Consider the following 22,943-nt stretch of genomic DNA (forward strand, 5'->3'; position numbering starts at 1 on the left):
ATTTCCTCACTATTTATGTATAAGTATTTTTCATTATCACTGGAAGACATGAACTCTATCCTTCACTGACCTTGTTTCTCTCAAGGGAAATTTTTAAACTTACACAAAGTCTGTACAAATTGCTTCTAGTTAAATTAATTATTGTTGGCTTTTCCCAGCTGTGAGTCCATTTGGTTCTCATTTTCTAACTCATGACTTTCTATGAGCAGAGTTTGCAGTAGCACTGACACCATCCTCTTGAGAAAAGTCTGACAACTGCTTTTTCATTAGTAGAACTATGGTAAATATGCTATAAATCATTTTACAGCGTGTCATCCTCTGGCCCATTTTCACTGAATTGCCTTTAATTGTCTATTAGGCCTCAGAATCTGTAAATCTGAAATATTTATCCATGAAATTGGGGAAAACTGAGGAAGGGGATTTTTATTTTTGTTGAAGAGGGAGGTTGCTCTTTTCAGTATCTGGCTTCATTTAGAGAAGAGGCATTTGTTGACATACATATGTTTTGAGCAAAGGTGATTTCTGAGTGTTTTATAATGGTCTATATCTGGAACGGTCAATTTATTTGATTGCAATTGTCAACATTTGGTTTCAGATTGCTTTGTTGTGGTCTAGGCTTTATTACAGCAAGTGAAAGGATGCCAGAACACTTTTAAAATAAAATATTTGATGATGTATGGTAATTTATCAGTTCTCCAAAATGCTTGTACACCAGCAGAGTTTTGACCAAAATGCCTCTGGAGCATTACAGACTATTTACAGCCACTTGCTGAAATGCATTCAAGTATTGATAAGGATGCTAACACTTACTTTTTTCTCTTTTTTTAAAACGTTCATCTTGACACAAATAAAATAGTGTTATATAAATAAACTGTCTTCAGTCAGATTACGACATTGTGATTTAACTCAATGTAACAGACAATAGAGTGTTCCACTGTCCCTGAAGCAGCCTGGGGGAAGACTGTAAATCTGGCTCGCAATGAACTATCCTTATGGAGCAATATAATACAGTTGCCTTACATCAGCTTAGTAGTTCACCTGTGCTTATAAAATGTTTTGTCTTTTAGATTAATTATTACTCTGTAACATGCAGAAAGTTTCTTTCAGGTAATCGACTTAATTAAAATATATTAATACGCTTAGGAATTATTTAGCAAAGTAGGTCTGATGTGATGTAAAAAGACATAAATGTCTCTTGCCTTTGATGGAAGCAGAGCTAGGGCTAGCATGAGCGTTTGGCCATAACGTCAATATTCTCCATCAACGCAGCTTTACAAAACCCCCTGCATCCATGTGGCTTTTCAGTATTCCTGAAAGTACCGGCCTTGAAAATGTGGTAACTCTGGGGATCCCAGAGCAGTTTGGAGCAGTGCAGATTGGCTGACATTGGCTGTGATATCATTCCCAGAAGTACCAATTAGTTGGCAGTGCTTTGAGGGAGAGCGATTGTTCTGAGGGCACCTATGGGTATTGTGTTCCTGTGCCTCCGCAGGTCTAATTATATACACGATAGAAACCAACTAACAGCTACATATTTATACAAAAATGTGGCCTCTGCATTCTCATTTCTGAAGATTTTTTAGTTAATTATTGTTATTCCAGGGACATTACTCTGTCTTTTACAAAATCCAGAAATGTATTCCAGCTGCGTGACTCCCAGAACAAAGAAAACATTTGGTATTCTGGTAGAAGAGTATAGCCCTAACCATGTACATGGGAGAGCTGGAGAGCGAAGAAGTGGAAAGTGAGGTGGAGCCCCCACCTTTCATGCTGCCCTTGTTCAGCTGGAGGCAATTTGTGGATGACAAAGGACTTTGTGAACCCATAATGTGATTTTTCTCTCCTTAAAAGAGCTTCTTATGGAGCATCACAGATTGTCTTCATCTCATCACTTTTCACGTGTCTTTAATATCTATTTTAAAGAGCTGTTTTGCCTTTAAAACTATGCTTACTTAATGTACTGTGTACAATATCCTGTGGCTAAATTATTAAATGAAAATTAATACTAAACTTAAAATGTTTTAATCTTGACCTGAATGCCACCAGTGAAAAAGACCAGAGTTTAAGATTATTTTTTTTCTAGTTTTACACCAGTAACATGGAATAGAGAGAATTTTTGTGGAGACAAAGACAAAATGAAACATTTAATTCTTTGCACCTATGCTGAGTACCAGTCCTTCACTTCTTTTCCATCACTTAGGGGAAGACAGCTTCTGGGCAGATGCTTCATCAAACTGTTTAATTTCAACTCCTTTATTCTGTTCAGATGAGCTTTAGGTAACTGTGATGTGTTGTGCCCAGGTTTATATGTGCAATGCCAAATCATTTTCCAAATCTTTCCTACATATAACTTTCAGCTGTTTACACTGCACATGGCTGACTGATACCTAAAGAATGTGGTTGTACTGGCACAGATTTCCCAAGAGAGCTTCAGGAAAACTTTGATTTCCCACATCAGCCATGAAATTTCAGGCTACACTGTAGAAATTAAAACCACGTCAGACCAAGTCAGCTTTAACTTTTAAATCTGCAGCATTTGTAATTTTGAAAAGTACAAGATAAAGTTTGGAAGGAAAATGAGTTCAGACATTATCCAAACAAATTCTTCTGAGCTGCATTCAGTCCTAACAATGAAGCCACAAACCATAGGTTGCCAGCTGGACCGCTGATGAGTATATATTACATCCTCTGCTCAATTTAAAATTATCCTTCCCATTGAGAAGAAAAACATTGACAACACTGACTGAAAAAGCAAACAGTTGAGATACAGTTTTGCTCTGGTCCAGTTGTCCATGACAGTGCCCTAGCAGTGAAGGGAATGTCCATCCATAGTCAGATCATGGTGCTGATCAATATGGACTGGGTAGTTTCATATGGTGCCATGAGCTGGATCATTCTTTAGGAAGTGAAGCCACAGAGAGCAAAGTCAGAGAGTAAAAAGGAGCCTGGATCTTAACTGGTGCTAACACCACTTTGATAATGAAGAAATAATGTCAACTTTCAGTAGTTTCTTCTCAAGCTTTAAGGTAGGATGCCGGCATTTATGGCTTAAATGCTCTCTCTGGAAAGGAAGCTATAGAAAACAGTGTGGGTCAGTGAATTAATCTAAAAGAGCGCTAAGTAATGCAGATTTGTATTCCTAGTCCTTATACTGAGTCTGTGACCTTGTGACCTTTTGTTGTGACGGTTTTGTTGTACGAAAATTAGGGTTTCTCATTTAAGATGATAAACTGTAACTTACTCAACCTTAAGGGCAATGCTGAACTAGATTATTCTCTTCAACATTACTGTCCTGAATGTAGTTCGTTACTGCTGTGTGATGATTTGCAGGAATTTTCTTTAAAGAGGTGCTATCCTTGTCCTAAATTGTTCACGTTTAAGAATAGTCTTGGAAAATGTTGAAGCTGAAAGGGCTACTGTTCTGCTGCAGACACTAAGTAAGCATCTCAAACTACAGAGAGGGAGATGATTTTCATTCTACATGAACTTCCTTAAAAACATTCTGGTTTGAAGGCTAGCATGCAGGATTCAAATTTTACATTGTTATTTCCTCCTCCTCTCTTGCAGTTGCTTTTTTTTTTTCTCTTTTGAATAGTGCGTGGAAAACCCCCTTGCATTTAGATTGACTAATCTTGTAATTCAAACTGTATATAGTGTGTCTGTGTATGTGATAAGTACAAGTACCTTGTATCATATATGAGGCTCGGTGTGCTCCAAGCCTTACTAGTGCCAAAATTATCTTCTCCAATCCACTAGATAATGTGTTGTAACTCTGTATTAGTACATCCTGCAGAAAACAAGCCAAGGATAAGCAATATTAATTCTGAAACACAGTCGTAAGTCAGTGAATGCATTGCATATAGAATCACTGGAAAATTAATGGAATGAAAAGTCTATGTAATAAGAACATTTTAAGCTAAATGCCATGTATCTTTACTGTCCAGCACTTGAATGAAATTACAGCTGTTACTGTGAGATGACCTTAGGCAATGGACACTCCTGGGAAAATGAATTTTCTTTTTGTTGTTTTTTTCTGTATGTTATCCTTTGCTTGATCCTAACTTGATCCTTAATACAAAGAGCATATAGCATTAACTAACAGAATAATTCAGTGTTTCACACACTGAGATACATTAAGGCCTTCGTGGTAATTTCCAGAAGTACCAACAGAAAGATACTTCTGTGAGTGGTCTCCTCCCGTGTGCCAGTCTGCAGAACAAAGAAAGAAGTAGTGGTGTATTTAACACAGAACCACTCATAATGTTCCCTTCTGAAATATCTTGGAGATGGATCTTGATTTTTTCCTTACATCTCTCAGTTTTACAGGAGATTCAAAGTTAGCTTCTAGCATGCGCTACGTGGAGACCCAGTCTATGCAGATCGGAGCATCGTATATGATACAGTTCAACTTAGTGATGGGCTGCGGTCAGGAGTTTACTCCTCATATGGACAACCAGGTGAAACTGGACTACTCGACCAACCATGGCCTCACGTGGCATCTTGTTCAGGAGGTGAGCTGGCAGCAAGGACCTTTATCTTCCATAAACTCTCCTTGTACAAAGATCAGCCGAAATGTACTGATGGCATTGAGTGAAGGTGGATTTTTTCCTCATTCCCCTTTCTACAAAGAAATTCTTAGTTGGATCAGTCAAAATAACTAATATAAGTATTTAAACTGTTCTTCATGATATTCGGAAGAAAGATATCTGAGAACCAGAAACACAAAATTGTGACAGGAATGGACCAAGGCTGCGAAAAGAACTGGGGCACAGTTAAAGCTACAGGGTAATGGCTGAGATCTTTCCTGTGCTATTGCTTTGTTTCTCAAAGCAAAATGCATCTACTGTTTCCTGGAATTTAAATGGATAGAAATTCTTTCTGCCCTTGTGCGCAGCCATTTCGTAAATGGAAAGCGCATTCCTTCGGGGGATTGTAATGTAGAGCCTTTCATCTCCCATCCCTGGTTCAAACACAGTCCAGGGCCATAATGACCGGCTGTTTCCCCATCTCTGCTATAAGTGCAAATAGCAGTGTTGGCGGCTATTTCCCCGTGTGCCTCAGCCCTATCTCAGCACAAATGCAATAGCACGTTTGGCCATATTTTGTGCTTTTGTTTTCCTTCTTAGACAGCAAGCTGGACTTTCCCTGGGCTCAGGGTGAACTAACCCAGGTCCTTCGGCTGCCTCCGAGCGGGTTCAGAGGATGTCAGGGAACTGGTCCTGGTGCCTTTTCACTGCCTGCTCTGTAGGTTCACAGAGGGGATTAAATGTCAAGTCCCACATTTTCTATGAGCAATGAAAGCATCGTCCTGTTACTTTTTGCCATGTTGTGTTTCACCATGTTTACTTTGGTGGGCAGAGTAGAGAAATGGCAATAATTGAATTTTTAAACTTTACAAATCCAAGTAATGCTTTCTTACCTTAAAGAGAATTCAGAGGAAAGCTATAAATACTGTATTTCAAACGATGTTCATGTCTTTTATATGTAGCAGGCATCATCATGGTGTCCAAGAATAGTTCCTAGTGGTGGGTGTTTGAGGTTTGTCCTTGCCATCAATGGAAGATCAGTTGCCTTCAGATTTTAGTGCTCCTTTCCTCTCTCAGTGGATCTGAGTTCAGAGAGAAGAATTTGCAGCCAAATCATTTTTCTCACACCACCCATGTTGCTGTGATAAAAGAGTAATAGAGGAAGCTATTTGTAGTGTATTTCAAGGACATAATCTGGCAAATACACAAAACACTAATTAATTAAAATGTTTGAAAGTTTTGTTTGCTTCGCACACACTGATCAGATCCTCTTTTATAAGATCTTGTAAGGGAGATGATGAATCAATGAAAAATGTTTGAAAATTGCTGGAAATGAAACTAAGCCTTTAGAAAACGTAATGAAAAAAAAACCAAAACACAGTAAACTATCACATCTTCATTTAATACTCTAAGATATTTGCACAGTAAATTTCTCTGTAAAATAATATTCTGCCTTTCTTCATATTTAATATATATCTATTACTATGTATTTTAACTATATAAATAGTCTTAGTTACTTTAACTATGGTAGAGAATCACTGCTTTATTATTAGTTTCATAGCAGGCAAAGTAGGCTGCTTGCATAGGCAAGCGTCTGTCCCAAAGGTCCCCCTTGTGCCTGATGCCGCAGATGGGGTTGAGCACAGCAGCAAACCGCAAAAAGCTCTCAGAGACGTGGGGATGGTCAGAAGGAGCTGTGCTGTGGGGAGCAATGGCAGAATGGGCTCTCTGAATGGGTAACTAGAAAAGGAACACACAGGTTGGTAATAACATTCAAGCGCTTTTTCAGTACCTCAGCAAAAGCATAGCACAAAAGTTTTGGGCACTGTTCTGGCAATCTATAAATAAATAAATAGAATATTGCAGAAAAATGGAGTAACATGGGAAGGACAGGTCTAGAAAACTCTAAGAGGCTGGGATGATGGACTGCCTTTATGTTTAGTATAAACAAGATGTGATAATGATTGATTTTCTGAAAAGAAAAAGAAAATTTGGGGAACAGACCTCTCTAGGAATCTGAGTTAAATACAGGAAGAATTGTAGAAGCAGGAAGGGGGAATTTACACCACTTGCTGTAGGTGTCAAAGGTAATACGGCTGCAGGGCATCTTAAGGGCCTCTGGAGGCAACTTCAGTAGACTGCAGTTGGGTGCCCTTCCGTGGCTCTGGTGATTCCTACTGCTGCTCCCCACGGCATATGGAGGGAGTGGAGGGAGCCAGCATCCCCAGGCAGGGGCTCGCAGGTCGGTCTCTGAAATGACTGATATAATGGTCTAGAGGTCAGTTTCGTAGACTTATTCCATCGTTGATTAGTAGACTTACTCCATAGCACTAAATGCTGGGGTGAGAATAGTAAAAACAATCAGCTAGGCATCCTCATGGAGGAAAATAAAAAATTGCTAGTCACTAATGCTAAATACACCTCTTTAAATGAGTGATATGGCTTTCTCCTATCCTAAATTGTACTACTGTTAGTTTCTGAAAAATTTTTTGGATCATGCCAGGATTTTTCTGCTTTTGAGTCTTTTCTGCAACATCTGGACTGAGGCAAGCTCCTGGTTCTGTGTATGTTTAACCCTCGCTTCTGTTCCCAATTCTGCCTCTACATTAAATCTGATTTTGAAATATTTTACTTCAAGGAGTGTCTTCCAAGTATGCCGAGCTGTCAGGAGTTTACATCAGCAAGTATCTACCACTCTAGCGAATTTACTCAGTGGAGGAGAATCACTGTCCTTTTACCACAGAAGACTTGGTAAGCATTTCTGTCTTTTTTTTTTTTTTTTTTGGTTGAGTGCAGATAGTTCATTTACTTCTGTATTGCTGTGACAAAGATGAAGTTCTCTGTAGATAATACTCAAGCCGGTGGGTGGGGTACCAGGGTACCAGGGCTGACCCGGTGGCAGGTATTTAACATAAAATTCCTTCCTTACATAATTAGAGAGTGAAATGTTGGTGAAGTCACCAGAAACTATTGTTTAGGATTGTTTTTAATACATACTGTGACTCTTCTAGTAAAGTTCAGACCTTTTCAAAAATAGTGGCACTTGTCTGTAAGTGGCCCACTGGAGGAAGGCTTTATTTGGATTGTTAATTTTTATTTTGCACATTCCTTATTGTTTATATCTTCAGACTAAAGTCTTGTATAAACAATAACTAATGATTCATTTCTGGGAATTTTTTACCTCTTGTTTCTTTTTATAACATGTCTTCAAAAATAACATTCTCTTCTACATAAAAGAGCAACAAAAATTTCAAAAGCCCTACCCTATTCAGCTTATTGTAATCAAACTTGTTTAGCCTGCCCTAACATTTTTATTTATTTATCTAATCTAGATGATTTCTTCCTTAATTTATTTTAAAAGCTTTATTATAATATGCAAAAAAAAAGTTGACATAAATCTCAATAATCTTCAGGGCTTCCTTCATTTGAGAATTAAATTTTTTTGTTTGACATGAATGCATCACAGCAATTGCAATGAGAGCTGCTTAGATTAAGTTATCATTGTATTTCCCTGTCCATCATTTTCCTGCACTCTCCATGGCCTCAACGCAACCCATTTCTATCAACTATCCAGCAATGATACATTCTTCCAAAACACTTGCCATTTTTACTGTACAGCCAATATTCAGAATTTCCTATTTCCAGTAAAAACATCAGGGACAAAAATTGAATCTTTAAAGCGTATCAAGTCACATAATACCAAATGGCACAAGTAAGTCTATGAATAACTGCTTTGTAGTTAGATTATAATGTACTAAATCTTACATGCCATTGTGTGCCACCAGCTGTAAAATCTGTGGCTCATATAGGCACTTAGGAGTTTTAAAAAGTGTCTGCAGTTTTGCAGGATATACTCCAAAGTAGGCTGTTATTTTTATATTTATTTATAAGATACATACTGTACTCAAAGTTATTATTATACACTGCATAGTTGATGTTAATACCGATGTTGTGGGCCTTTTTTTCTTTAGAATCTAATAATTTTCCTCAGCATATGAGGTGACAGAAGCAAATAATTCCATTTTAATTTAGGAGACTGTGGGGAGAAATTATGATGAAATAATAGCCGGGTTCCTGTTTTATGCTGCACACAAATCATAAATATTTCACAATCTATCTTCTATCTGAAGGGATTCCCGTCTGTTAGCAGAGTTTTGTTTGTAATTAAGGTACAAATTACCACTGAACATTACTTTGCTCTTCATAAAACACTTTTCCAGTACGACTGTGTTGTGCTGCAGAGTAATCAGGGTGAAGAGGAAGGATGGCTGCATGTTCCCCGCTAAAAGCCAACACACCAGACGTATCTCAGCTGCTTTCCCTCTTTTTTCCCTCCTTTCCACCAGCAAGGAGCAGACCGAGGGCTCAGTCGCTCCTTTGGGTTCAGATTGGGAGGGGCTTTTTTTGACATTTTTAAAGCACAGTGACTAACAGAGGGCAAGTTTCTGCCTTTACAAACCTGGGGGTTTCTGGTAAACATTTGATGTGCAGAGCTTCTCCACCACCCCAGCCCTGGGAGCCTGGTAGCAAATATGCTCTGTAAGTCTCTTCTGCAGGGTGCTCTCCCTCCCTCTCCCTCCTCTTCCCCACCCACACTCCGCTGCAAAAATCATCCACGGGCAAAAAGTTGGCAATGACCAGGCGAAACAGTGCAGAGGGCAAGAGGCAGGTCTTCTGCCTTCCCAAAATGGGGGCGAGGGCTAGGGGGCTCTGGGGACCTTCCTTCTGGCTCAGCCCCTTGTCTTGACAAGAGCTGCCAAGTACACAGCCTCCCCTGTGCTTACTGCTCAGGGAAACAAACCACCTAAACGAGGACTCCGGACTGGGGCTTGAGGTCTCGTTAGCCTTGCTGTGGCCCTTGGTAGCCTTGATGTGCCCTCACGCCCCTGCACGGCCCCGCAAGGATTGCTGGAGCTTTCAGCCCCGCGTGCACAGCTCTGGGCTGAGGGTTCGCACCTTGGGTGCACAGGTAGCGTCAGGCTGCGGTACTGCGCTCATGCAGCCAGAAAATTGTTCATAACAGCACCTATTTCTCTTGTGAAACTTTCTGGGCATGCTGGTATTTCTGCACATCTGTAGGTGTTCTGCATCTGGCAAGCAGGAGTAGACAAGGTCCCTGTGTTTACCTGAGATTTGGGGTGTTAGGAAATCCGCTGCAACAATGAGGCTTCTGTTGGAGAAATGAAGCGTACGCACCTGCTTGCTGAAATTGTATTGTACTTGAACTGAACATTTCTAACACTGATGAAAATTAATTTCGGTTTTATGGGAGGCATTTACATATGAACAGGCCTTAATGAGATACAAGCAGCTGTCAGTTGCTGACTTCATAAACAAATCAACACCTAATGACTGAATGAGAGTTTCAGGATAATTGGGTAAATGTAATTATGGTAACTCAGAAGGTAGCAAATATAATTTTATCAGCTACAAATTTGCATTAGATCGCAAGGTTTTTTAATATCAGGAGAGAAGACATTTTATTTTAAATCACATATCTGAAAAATTTTATAACAGAAAGAGCATCATTTCTCTTGCAATACAGCTGGGACTCACCATGATTTCCTTGTGCTTATGTAAAATGTCACGCAACAACAGTGACTTTTATTTGACATCAACCTGACTCAGATATAGTGTCATCAGAAAGCCAGATAGTCTTCCAGTAGCATCAAAAAAAAAACAACAAAACAAACTTGGAAGAAATATGAGGAACTGTGGAGGTTTATTTTGCTTATAATAAAATGCTTTCATAACTCCTGAATACGATGCTTCCCATTTGAAAAGGTGTCCAAATGGTGGCTGCCCAGAAAGCCGGTATTTTATCACTGAGACTGCAGCTGACACTCAGCTTCTTATTCTCTTTTCTTAATCAACATGGCTTTTTTAAATTGTTGATTACCATTTTTAACAGCATAATCCTCTTAAGCTGTTGTTACCTTGAGGTGCAGAGCAGCCTTGGAGAGCATTCAGAAGCAGCGCGCAGGGCCGGCTTTTCAGCGGCGTCGCTTTTGCGATTGCAAGTTCAGCCTAACACGCGTTTGCCCTCACCCGGAGAAGAGCCCAAATCCGTGCGAGCTTCTGCTGCCCGTGGCCGTGGGGTGGTGGCCCCGCTCTCCACCAGCCCGTGACGACCTCCCCGCTGGGTGGGAAGGCGAGGGCAGCCCCTCGCCCCGCTGCGGCACGGGGGCCAAAGGATTCCCACAGCGGGGAAGCTGCTCCTGGGGGAGAGCGCTCTTTGTCTGCAGCTTAAAATAACCCTGTCCAATAGGATGTGGCTCCCGAGGGACGGTCCCCAGCCGTCCGGCTGAGGCACACACCTCTGTCTCCGCCACACATTCATCTCCAGGCAGCGACGCAACTCCTCCCTTCCTCCCTTCCCCTTGAATTAGGGAAACAAGCCTCCTGCTGTCGCTGCATCCATCGCAGGGGGCTTTTAAGTAATAAGCAGTGCCAAGCTCACCCTTAGCTTGACACACAGCTGGCAGCTGAGATCCAAGGTGGAAGATGGAGCTGCCCCGGCAGCGTGTGGCTCTCTGATCTGCACCTCGCAGGGTGGCAGTCCCCTGCAGCAGGAGGGAGAAGATGAGCTTGCCCAGGGAAACGTTTTGCTCAGGTGAAACCCACACGAGCCCCAGCTTGGGCTGTTGGCTTTGGTGTCAGCTCTGTGCCTTTTGATATGGGTCCGTCCCCGGGAATAGCCCCACAGCGGTGCTGCCCAGGTGTCTTCTCGGTGGGGTTTCAGGTGTGGTGCTCCCCTGGGCACTGAGGTGTACTTTGTTATTACCCATGGGTGGGCTGTCCCCGCTGTTTGTGTAGGCCGGGTGTGAGCCTGGTGCCCCAAGACCAGCCATGATGCACCCACACAGCCACCCTGTAGAGATGTTTGCACCCAGTAGCAGCTGAGGAAATGCCATCAACACCACACCAAGCAGCACCAGGAGCTGTGCTCAGGGGGCACCACCACTTGATGGACACCACAAGACCTCCACAGGATGCCCCCGTATCACTGTAAATGCCCCCCCAGTTTGCTGTAAATAGCCCCAGGCTGCAGACCCCACCTCTACCCACACGCCTTCACTAACGAACACCAAAGGAGCCTGGCCGCGATGCTCTTCCTCCTGTCACCTGGACAAACAACATGACATAACTTTATTGTGCTGGGAGGTCACTGAGATTTTTTTTCCTTTTCTAAACGCTGTTGTTGGTTTCAGCACCGTTATTTTCCTCAGTACCTGTGAGAGTTAACACGAGTCATTACTGTTCTTCCCCGAGCACACAGCCTCCATCACGGCTCTCTGTGGTGCCGTTGATGCTCTGTAGTGAACATGAGCAACACCACCGAGGCCATATACTGGCTTCAGAGCACTCCAAAATTAAACAGTAAATAATTGTGGTGAATATTGACTGTCTGTTGTGCCTGTGCAAGCTTAGGAAGTCCTTCATGTGCAGATTACTGGCATTGTGCACTTTTAATGGATAATTCATAGCTCTTGAAATGTAACCCATCAATACATTATATCCTGAGGGAGTATTTAATCGGCCGATCTGCCCCTGCAGATGAGCTCTGCATGCTGTAAAAATGCTTACAGTATTTGCAATATGAAGCAGATATTTAAAACAGACAACAAGGGTCATTTCAATTAAAAATTAAGCCCTTGGGCAGCTTCACTTGTTTTTTAAAGAAATTCAAAATTAGTATTTTAAAATTTTCTCCAAGTACGTATTAAACTAATCTTTGTATTGCTTCTAGCGTGTCACTGGATGGCTCTGTGACTGCTCTGCCGTACTGTCCATTTTAGCTGCACAGGCCTCCTCTGTCAATTTTTTCGCTTCCATACACGCGAGCAGGTGGACGAGCTGCCTTTACAATATTAATTTTAATAGCTCTTATTCTACATTAATTTTGGGGATAGGAAGAAAGGCTTTTTATCTTAAATTCGAGTAAGAGCACTATATCCCATGCCATCATAAGGTAGCCATATGGCTCAGAAACAAGCTAGGAAAGAAACTCCTGCTTCTTGCAGGAACCTCCTGCTTCTCATCCTCAGCCCACCCAGTCAGACCTTGGCCAGGCACAGGCCTGTCCTAATTCAAAGTCTTATTTTTAATTCTCCCCAGTCAACCTTGCTTTCCCTGTCCATCCCCTCCACAGTTCTGTAACCCAGCTTCAGCACCTATGTTGCCACCACCACCCCTTTTTTTTTTCCCAGACCCATCCCACAGCTGGCCTAGCTCCTTTTGCTCCATCACGATGAACGATTTCCCATCTTTGTTTCATTTCACATGCAATATATTTTTCTTAATATCATTCTGTCACAAGCCCACCAGCTGGAAGCTGTCACTGGCCAATGCCAGTAACCTGTTGGATGTGCAGAGGTTGGCAGGGCAGCTTGGAAAGGCTCGATGGTGACAAAAATTGCTCTTCTCATTATTCAGTTTCTTCTCCGGCCTTGCTTTTTGAGGGTGGTGGATGTCAGGCTGGGTTTGGCTAGCAGGAGTCACTCAGCATGGAAAATGTCAATGTTGCATTGGACTACCTCCTAGAGCATGCACTTTTTAATAGATAATGTTAACTGACTCCACTATAATAAAGAAAAATACAGCCATTGAATAGAAACTATTTAATTAGAAAGGAGAAACTACAGCAAGGTTTTCTGCTTGAAGAATATTACAGATATCCAGAGTTTAGCTATATATAGGCGAGTAATCTAATCCAATGATTCCCCACCACAAAATTTTGTTTGAGTAGTTGGCCCAAGAGCAAGCTATTTGCAATGTGGCAAAAAACAGGTACTATGAAACAGGATCTTTGTCAAAAACTTGGGATCACAATGTCACCAGTGATATGTGAGCAAATTCTAGTTTAGAACCATACTGACAAAAACAAATTTCTATGTCTAATAAGAACCATTCCGCTATTGTTGAATGGAAATAGCGGGTATTCAAAGGGGAGACATGCTTACACTCAAGAACTATAATTTAATAGATCTTTTTTATAATAAATATCAGCAGAAACCTTTTTACACAACTTATAGCCTGTTAAGTGTGACCAAAAATATAAAAAACAAAGTCACGCCCTAGATCCACCTTTCCAGTTTTACAACCTGTGACCCTTGCAGAATGGCACTCTGTAAAAATCCAATAATATTAATTGATAGGTTTATCTTAAAATAATGCACAAAGTCCCTGTAACACCTCTGCAGCCTGCCTCAGAAATGTCATTAATGACCAGAAAGTGCATTATATAGCCCCATGCAGCAAGTGGTATCATCTAGGAAGTTCATTTACAGAAGTCTGTCTTTGGTTGTGCCAGTCTTTGCAGGCTGGGCTGTGATTGTGATGTCAACTTACTTTATTTTTCGTAGTTGCATTTTATCTTTTTTCCTAACAGTTCTGTAAAGAATTGCAAAATAAAGTGTTGTTATTGGTTTTAAGGTCCAGCGCCACACGTTTCCGCTGGAGTCAGTGCTACTATACAGCCCAAGACGAATGGGCGTTAGACAACATCTACATCGGACAGCAGTGTCCCAACATGTGCAGCGGACATGGGTGGTGTGACCACGGTGTTTGCAGGTATAAAGCATTTGCCAGTTCCTCTTAACAATGGTTAATGGACGCTTCAGGTATTCTCTTGTTTTGTATATGGGGGTTTTTTGGATGTTGTTTTTAATTGTAGATTTAAGGTTGAAGAATAAAAGCACTGGGGAGGAGGGTTAGACCATCCAAGCAACATTAACGGCCGGTTGCTGCAGACCTCTCTGTCCAAGAACCTGTACCCTTGGCAGATCCAGGCACTGGAAAAGCTTTCAGTGGCACAGAGCTGCCCTGCTGCAAGTGTCCTGGTGGCCCCTCCAGCCCTTTCCACAAGGACCCCAGAGACCAGCTGGGTGCCAGAGCTGTTTTTCTGGGTCAGAAGGATGCCAGGGACCTGCTTGGCAGCTGCTGTCAGACCAGGTGCAATATCAAGAGTGCTACTCCCTGCTAGCTTCAAGCTTTCCAGACACCACAGGACACTATGAAATATAGCTTTTTTCCAGTATCCAGTTATTCTAGTTTGTTTCCAGGATCCAAAATTCCAATCCCAGAATGATTTGTCATTTCACATCTAATTTTAAAAGTTCAGCGCACCACCTTAAGTAATTGTCAGTGTCAAACAGTTTTTAAAAGCTTGTTACATTTATGCTTCCTTCCAGGTGTGACTCAGGGTTCCGGGGTACTGAATGTCAGCCTGAAAATACCCTTCCTTCAACTGTCATGTCTGATTTTGAGAACCCAGACAGCCTGAAGACAGACTGGCAGGAAATTATTGGGGGAGAGATCGTCAAGCCTGAAGAAGGCTGTGGGGTCATCTCCTCTGGCTCCTCGCTCTACTTCAACAAGGTACTAACGAGGGATGGGAGAGGGAGAAAGGCGCGTAATGCAGGTTTGAATGGAGCACAATGTGGTTACATGGCAAAGAAAAGGAAGGTGGCAGAAAGCTGCCCGCGGCATGAGAAGTGCATTAAGCAGCGCAGCACAGCTGTGCTCCGCAGGTAAAGAACAAAGCAATCAAAAGACATAGGGAGGCACACGTGCATTATGTATTCAAGAAATACCGGCTGTAACGGAAGGAGGTAAATCGCCAGTGTGCTGGGAAGCGTGTACTTTCATACTGTCTTAATTGTGCCCTTTCTGTTTGAAGACTCAGTTCTTTCTCAGCATCCTGCAGCTCCCGTTTGTTTGTTCTGTACTGTTCTGGGTGAGGGATGGAGAAATATTGGCTTTCCAGGGGACAAGCAGCTTAATTTGAGGTCACAGGACCAAATCTAGTGAAAAAAGAACCCCTTCAGACTTTTAGAAAGTGGTTAGCCTGTAGGAGGATGCTCTTTTGTATAGCTTGGATGCTTTGCAGACAAAAACAATAAATAGATCAGGAAAGAGATACAGGGAATTCTGCTAATTAATAGCAATTATAACTAAAATAAAAAGAGATCTTTATGACCAGATGTAAGATTATGGGTTGTAATCACAGATTTATTTTTTATTGTTGCTCCTCGGGTCTAGTACTGGGTTTTGTTTTGTTCTTAATTGAAAGGAAGACTATAAATGAAGCTATGTGCTTCTCTTTTAAAGGTTTGATCAAACTGCCACTGCTGTCATGAGAGCCAGATTAGTCCCAGAAGAATAACCCAATATGCAACGCTGTGTAATTGTGTGTTGTTTACCTCATTACAAAAATCTAACCCATCAAATAATTTTCAGCACTCCTACATAGTCTCACATCCAGCTCCCCTGGAAATGCAGCTCTGTGCTGAAAATTTCATAATAGACCAATCAGTATAACTAGCTAATTGTGATAATTGGATTTTTTTATATAATTGTCTTCTCTGTTAGATGTTTTTCCTTCTGGCTCAGTTCCTTATGCCAAGTTTCTCAAAAGTAGTTTGCTAAATTAGAATTAACCTGCTATGATCTTTCTTCTGATTTCTGCTAAGGAGGAGTGAAAAACTCATTTAGAAATTCTTGGCTTCTTTCTATTGATCTGTAAGGGTTAGGTTATCATTCATTTCTTGAATAGGAGCAGTCTGCGTGCCATCAACAGAAGGTGGTTTATTTAATTTGTGTTTAGATCTATTTCAAGGCATCTAGTGGCCATGCTGGTAGATAATAAAAAATTATTTTTATAGTTGCCCAACAGCTATGTATTGTTTTGGGAGCTCATATTTACAGGCTCCATTTCTTTTCATTTGCTCAAATAGCCACTTTTTATTTGAATGTCTAATGTTTACTGCCATAATCAATTACTGATACCAGAATTAATGTTGGCTTTGTTCTGCCTACTCTCTGTCTTTTATTTTACAACTCATTTTAATCAATTGTAGGTGTGTTCGCAATACAGATTTCTTTCAATTAGCCCCTGCAATTCCTCTGAGGTTTTATGTCACTGGTACCCTTTCTCAATTAACCTGGTTCTGTGGTTAACTCTTTGGCAGGCAGAGATGCTGGTGGGGGAGATACGGAAAACCCACCTGGGATAGTTTTACAGCCAGAGCTTGATCCACTGCGGGTCAGTACGTTGGGTACCCTCAGCCAGCCAGGACACACCTGCCCATGGGGCAGCAAGGGTGTTTGCATCTTTATTATCCGTTACTAGTTTGATTTGATGATGATAATTTCAAATTCCCACGGCTCTCCAAATGAAGCTGTGAGAGCAAACTACCAAGAGATTATCAGTGTCACCTTGGCCAGGTTTAGCCATGCGGGGCTGCACTGGGACGGTGGGGGCTGCACCCAAGACTGTGCTCATCTCACTCTCATGACACCATCCAGGAGGGCTTTCCTCAGCTGGGGGTAAACCAACAAATAAACCAAAAGAGCAGGCATAATTCAAGACCGCATCAATATGACTGTATCCTAAATGAGCTTTTTGAGGATCAAAGGATTCTTCACAGGTTTTAGTTGTCATCGGTGGTACAAGCTAATCAAGTTTCAAAAACACAAGCATTCAGCTTCCAGAAATTAGTCTAGCAGCATGATATGGCCTATTTGGTAGAGTCTACAAATGAGCTATGGACCCCAGCTGTAACACCAGCAAAGCGAAATGTTCTGAGAAAGAAAGCAATAGACATTTATCTGTGCTGAGTTTACCCTGAACTGGGTAGAAAGAGGAAAGAAGTGATGAGTGGAACAGGATTTAAATTAATCTATCATCTTAGATGATATTTTAAATCTCAGCTCATAAATCTTGTTACTTATGTCCAGCTAGATCATGTCACTTGCTTATCTCAAATTTGTCTGGAAATTTGTCAGGAGGATCATGGATGTACAAGTGAGAAAAACAGGGATGTACAGGGAAAAAAACAAATTTTACTTAAAATATACGTATAATTTTATAACTTAGCCCAGGTTTTCCTTTTTGATACCTTTTTGTGCTTGGAAATGGACAGGAACCCATGATTTTTTTAGGGAATTAGAAATATCAGGCATGTTGCCAGTTCTGCTCCATTTTGGGGGGCACTGCCAGGTTGCAGCTGCTTTTAACACATGCAGAAGTATGATCCCTGCATCCCCTCTCCAGCTGCACATATTTGGCTTTGCCATACCTATAACAGCTTGTGGCGGCATGACGCTGTGCCGGGGCAGGGCTGTACCAGGCGTGGGGCACGTGGGTCACCTCTGCAGGGACACTGCTCTCACCCTGTGTCCTGCCTCACCGCAGGCAGTTTCGTATCACATATCAGCATCTTGTAGGCGTGCTGCTGAGCAAGCCCACAAGCTCAGCCTCAAGCAGCAGGGCACAAGGGGAAGAGGGGAATGGGATAAATCCAGTTACAATAAAAAGGCTTTCAAACCTTAAAGCTCTTTTTTAGCTGAATATGCTCTTTTTACCTTTGCCAACATGCATAGAGTGACCATGTTGACCACATGTAGAAGTCCAAGATCTGCTTCCTGCTAGAACTCAAAAACATCCTTGGAAAAGCTGTTCACTAAACTTTATGAGGCTATTTTGTCTCTCACCTATGCTCCGATAAACCTGAAACCTAATCCACATGTTTTAGTTGAGAGACTCATCTGATTTACAACACTTATTAGGAAAAGCACATAGTTTTGTGTAGGAGCAAATCCAACTTCGTTGAGGCATGAAGACAAAATGCCCCTCCCTTGTTCTTGTGTAGGAGATGGGCTTCAAGCGACAGGTATTATAGGGGCTATAATTTCAGATGATCGGGTAACCCTATACACTGCAAGATTTGACTGGGAAAATGAGACTTCAGAAATGTCTTTTCACTGCTTTATGCTTTATCATTAAAAAGCTGAGCACTTAAACTCTTAGCCCCAGTTGGTTGAGGATACCCAGGGTCTGATCTTTGTCTTCTGAAGGCACTTAGCACCTTGAAGGAATGAGATGAAATAGTTGTCTTGAAATTGCGTTATGAAGTTGCATTGTGTGTTGAAATGTAACAACAGAAATGCTTGTGGGATCACACCAGAGTGATTAAGACATAAAGGATGGCCAAGAACAATCACTGTCTGAAAGACAAAAAAAGTCATATTAACACAAAATTCAACATCCTCCGTGTTGTGCAAGTTTCTGTGTGTTCAACTTTAAACATGTCTATTTATAGTGAAGGTATCACATTTTATATTATTATCACTCCTCTGTTCTTTGCATTGTAGGCTGGAAAAAGACAGTTGGTAAGCTGGGATTTGGACACAACCTGGGTGGATTTTGTCCAGTTTTACATCCAGATAGGAGGAGAGAGTTCTTCATGCAATAAACCAGACAGCAGAGAAGAAGGTGTGCTGCTGCAGTACAGCAATAACGGCGGGATCAACTGGCAGCTACTAGCAGAAATGTATTTCTCTGACTTCAGTAAACCCAGGTATAATTTTGGTCTAGATTAAATTCATACTGCATCAGCTCTTTAAAAAAAACCAAACTATTTCTCAATTTATGAAAACATGAATAATAATTTTGGGGTATAATGCTTAAAAGCTGTCATTTTCTGGAAACTTTTCCAGGCTGCAACAGTAAATTCTTGTCACTATAAAGGAAAAATCTAATGAAAGTTTGCTTTAAAAAAACTGAAGTAAAATATAAAGTTTCCAATCACACACCTCCTGTATGAAACATGACTAGAATGCTAATATCTGCAAAACAAAAAAATACAGAACTTGCCCAAAAGAGCTGTAGAAATCTGCCATTTCCTCTAACTCTGGTTTCAGATCCAATGAACATGTATTAATGTCACATACAACAAAAACTCCTTTAAAGAAATATTTAAGGAGGAGAATAAATCAAGTTCAGCATTTCAGATATGCTGTAAGATAGTGAAAACTTAAATTGCATTTGTCTGCATAGGTATTAACATGACTTCTGTTGCCTGTAGTTCGTGTCTTTCAATATGTAAGTAATTTCATCTTCCCATCTTGTCATTTTGCATTGCAATGAACAGTGTTTTCAGAAGGACTTTTGTAACTCAGCAGACTATCCTTTTCTAAAGATGATCTAGGCACTTGGAGGTATAAAAACATAGAATAGAATAGAATAGAATAGAATATTTCAGTTGGAAGGGACCTACAACAATCATCTAGTCCAACTGTCTGACCAATTCAGCGCTGACCAAAAGTTAAAGCATGTTATTAAGGACATGGTCCAAATGTCTCTGAAACACTGAGGGGCTTGGGGCATCAATCTCCGCTCTAGGAAGCCTGTTCCAGTGTTTGACCACCCTCTCAGTAAAGAAATGCTTCTTAATGTCCACTCTAAACCTCCCCTGATGCAGCTCTGAACCATTCCCACGTGTCCTATCACTGGATACCAGAGAGACAAGATCAGCACCTCCCTCTGCGCTTCCCTTCCTCAGGAAGCTGTAGAGAACAATGTGGTCACCCCTCAGCCTCCTTTTCTCCAAACTAGACAAGTCCAAAGTCCTTAGCCCCTCCTCACAGGACATCCCTTCCAGCCCTTTCAGCAGCTTTGTTGCCCTCCTCTGGACACATGCAAGGACCTTCACATCCTTCTTAAATTGTGGGGTCCAGAACTGCACATAGTATTCAAGGTGAGGCCACACCAACACTGAATGCAGCGGGATAATCACCTCTTTTGACTGGCTGGTTATGCTGTGTTTGATGCACCCCAGGATGCAGTTTGCCCTCTTGACTGCCAGGGCACACTGCTGACTCCTGTTGAGCCTGCGGTCAACCAGCACCCCCAGATCCCTTTCTGCAGGACTGCTCTCCCACCACTCCTCTCCCACTTTATACTTGTGCCCAGCGTTACTCCATCCTAGGTGCAGAATCAGGCATTGAGACTTGTTAAATTTCATCCCATTAATCATAGCCCAATGCTCCAATCTATCTGGACCCCTCTGCAAAGCATCTTGTCCCTCAGGAGAGTAAACAGCACCTCCCAGTTTGGTATCATCAGCAAACTTGCTTATGGTGCATTCAACTCCTGCATCCAGATTATTGATAAATATATTGAACAGCACTGGCCCTAGAATTGAACCCTGAGGAACACCACCAGTGACTGGTCACCAGCCAGATGTACCCTCATTCACTACAACCCTTTGAGCTCTGCCCTTCAGCCAGTTCTTCACCCAGCGCGCTGTGAACCTGCTCATCCCACAGCTGGACAGCTTGTCCAGAAGGATGCTGTGAGGGACGGTATCAAAAGCCTTACTAAAATCCAGAAAAACGACATCCACTGCCTCCCCTTCATCCACTAGGTGGATGGTTTAGCCTCTACTTTGTCAAAATTACAGGACACATCACCCGACTATCTGATAAATTATTTTTAGACAAAACATTTGCCCCTCTAAGTAACAGAGTGATGGTCCTTACTGAATATAGCTACGCATATTTATTTTTCTGCTGCTTTAAATGTGGTCCAGGTCTTATTTTCCAAATCCTTATTTTTCAACACATAAATCTAGGAAACCTCTGGAAAAGAAGGTTCCCCGTAGCCCTGAACAAATCCTCCACCTCTCTCTGCCTACCCAGCAAGTGAAGCAGGGTCCATGGTACAAAATAACATGTAGTATAAAGAAAGAGTACTGCGAGGAATGTATGTATAAATGCATATATGTAAGGTGTCTGAAATAGGACTGAACAAGTAACTAATTATTGTGCTTTTTAACATAAGTATGATTAGGTTTGAAACTTTAACTTTTATTTAGCAACATTTTTGTAAGGTGTGTCCTAAGATGAACATAAAGCAAACTAGCTGAGAAGAACTAAAGTTCTTTTATGAATATCCGTATAGGAGGGCTGAAATATTTTTATCCACAGCAGAAAACTCTGCTACATAATCTATTGCATTGTAGTAGAAGGATGCTTTTGTCTACAAATAGGACCAACCACCAGAAGAGAATGAGAAATGAATTTTGCCAGCGTATTTCACTATTACTTGCTGGCACCAGAAGAACGCTAAGACTTGCTGAACATGGATCAGCTGAACAGTTTAATTCAAAGCTGAAGAATTCAAATCAGTTCCTTATTGTGAGAGGCGATATAGTAATAAAGAATAAAAAATAGCCATTGTCTTAAAGAGTTTGCATTCTCCACAGACATGAAGGTCAAATAAGGCTTCTTGATATGCAGTGTATAAATAGGTATCCAGATATGTAGGAGGTTTCTGAGGTCTTCTACATGTAACGTAGACACTGCCCTTCCAGCGTCTCTTCCCTGTTCACTGGTATTTCTCCCATTTCTCTGCAAGCTGTGCTCCCTAAAGTTCTGCTGAATCTCCGTTCTTTAGGTTTGTCTATCTGGAGCTGCCAGCTGCAGCCAAGACGCCTTGCACCCGGTTTCGCTGGTGGCAGCCCGTGTTTTCAGGGGAAGGGTATGATCAGTGGGCCATCGATGACATCATCATTTTGTCAGAGAAGCAGAAGCACATCATTCCTGTTGTTAATCCCACTTTGCCACAGGTAATAAGCAAGAGCAGGCTGTGGGCATCCCCATGAAACAGGAACCATCCTGTCTGTTAATATATTTTTCTTTGAGTTTAATATTATTTGAAAATATTGGGTGTGTTTAAAGAAACATCTGCAGTGCTTGCAGCTGTGTCTTTCTATGTGGGAACAACGTGGGTCTTACCACAAAACCATCAGGCTCCTAATCTTTATGACAGAGGATGTAATTATGTGTCTCCTCAAAAAGTCAGAGCAGAAATTTTGGAAATTTTGATTTTTTTTAAATGACAGAAAATACAAATTGCGAAATTAGAAAGTTGATCATTTTGGAAATTCTCCTGAAGTCACACTGCAAGGTGATAGTACTTGTTGCTTTCTTTTTCATTTCTAACAGAACTTTTATGAAAAGCCAGCATTTGATTACCCTATGAATCAGCTGAGCGTGTGGTTAATGTTGGCCAATGAAGGGATGACCAAAAATGAAAGTTTCTGTTCTGCCACGCCCTCTGCTATGCTCTTTGGTAAATCAGACGGAGACCGGTTTGCAGTGACTCGAGATTTATCTCTGAAGCCTGGATACGTCCTGCAGTTCAAGGTATTCCTTAAAGATAAATCCCTGCAGAACATCAGTAAAACTGCCCTTAGGCAATACTTGCAAGGTGTCACTGGGGCCACAGTTCAAAACAAGGTGCTAAATTATACCACTGCGTAAAAAGATGTGAAGAGCACTAGTATGAATTCATACAGTACAAAATATCATGCTGCTTTCTTAAAGGATAGTGAAAACCTTGGTGCAGGAGAGCTTTTGTACCCGTCTGGAGAAGTTTTAAAGCTCGTTGTTCTTCAGCACGTTTCAGAAGTGGGTTGCAGTCACTGTCATTATATTCAAGTCAGTAGTAGGAAATGCTACTGCACTATCAAGGGAAAAAGGGTTTATCCCATCTGGGTCTTCGTGACTACAAAAGCTCCAATGTGGTTTGAGTACATTTTTTGTATTTTAAACTATTTAAGGACTTAC

General features: G+C 41.4%; 1 protein-coding gene across 1 annotated transcript in view; it reads left to right on the forward strand.

Moving 5' to 3' along the window:
• The window catches only part of RELN (reelin), a gene marked incomplete at its 5' end in the record, with an annotated part of 178,344 nt that overhangs the window by 81,978 nt on the left and 73,423 nt on the right, over positions 1-22,943 (forward strand). The window contains 7 exons of the mRNA XM_009892163.1: positions 4,319-4,511; positions 7,165-7,277; positions 13,962-14,099; positions 14,720-14,906; positions 18,684-18,889; positions 21,769-21,940; positions 22,320-22,520. Coding sequence (XP_009890465.1) covers positions 4,319-4,511; positions 7,165-7,277; positions 13,962-14,099; positions 14,720-14,906; positions 18,684-18,889; positions 21,769-21,940; positions 22,320-22,520 — 1,210 coding nt within the window. The remainder of the gene's footprint in view (positions 1-4,318; positions 4,512-7,164; positions 7,278-13,961; positions 14,100-14,719; positions 14,907-18,683; positions 18,890-21,768; positions 21,941-22,319; positions 22,521-22,943) is intronic.

The sequence above is a fragment of the Charadrius vociferus genome, unplaced genomic scaffold (assembly GCF_000708025.1).
Source record: "Charadrius vociferus isolate BGI_N301 unplaced genomic scaffold, ASM70802v2 scaffold1319, whole genome shotgun sequence".
Taxonomy (NCBI): domain Eukaryota; kingdom Metazoa; phylum Chordata; class Aves; order Charadriiformes; family Charadriidae; genus Charadrius; species Charadrius vociferus.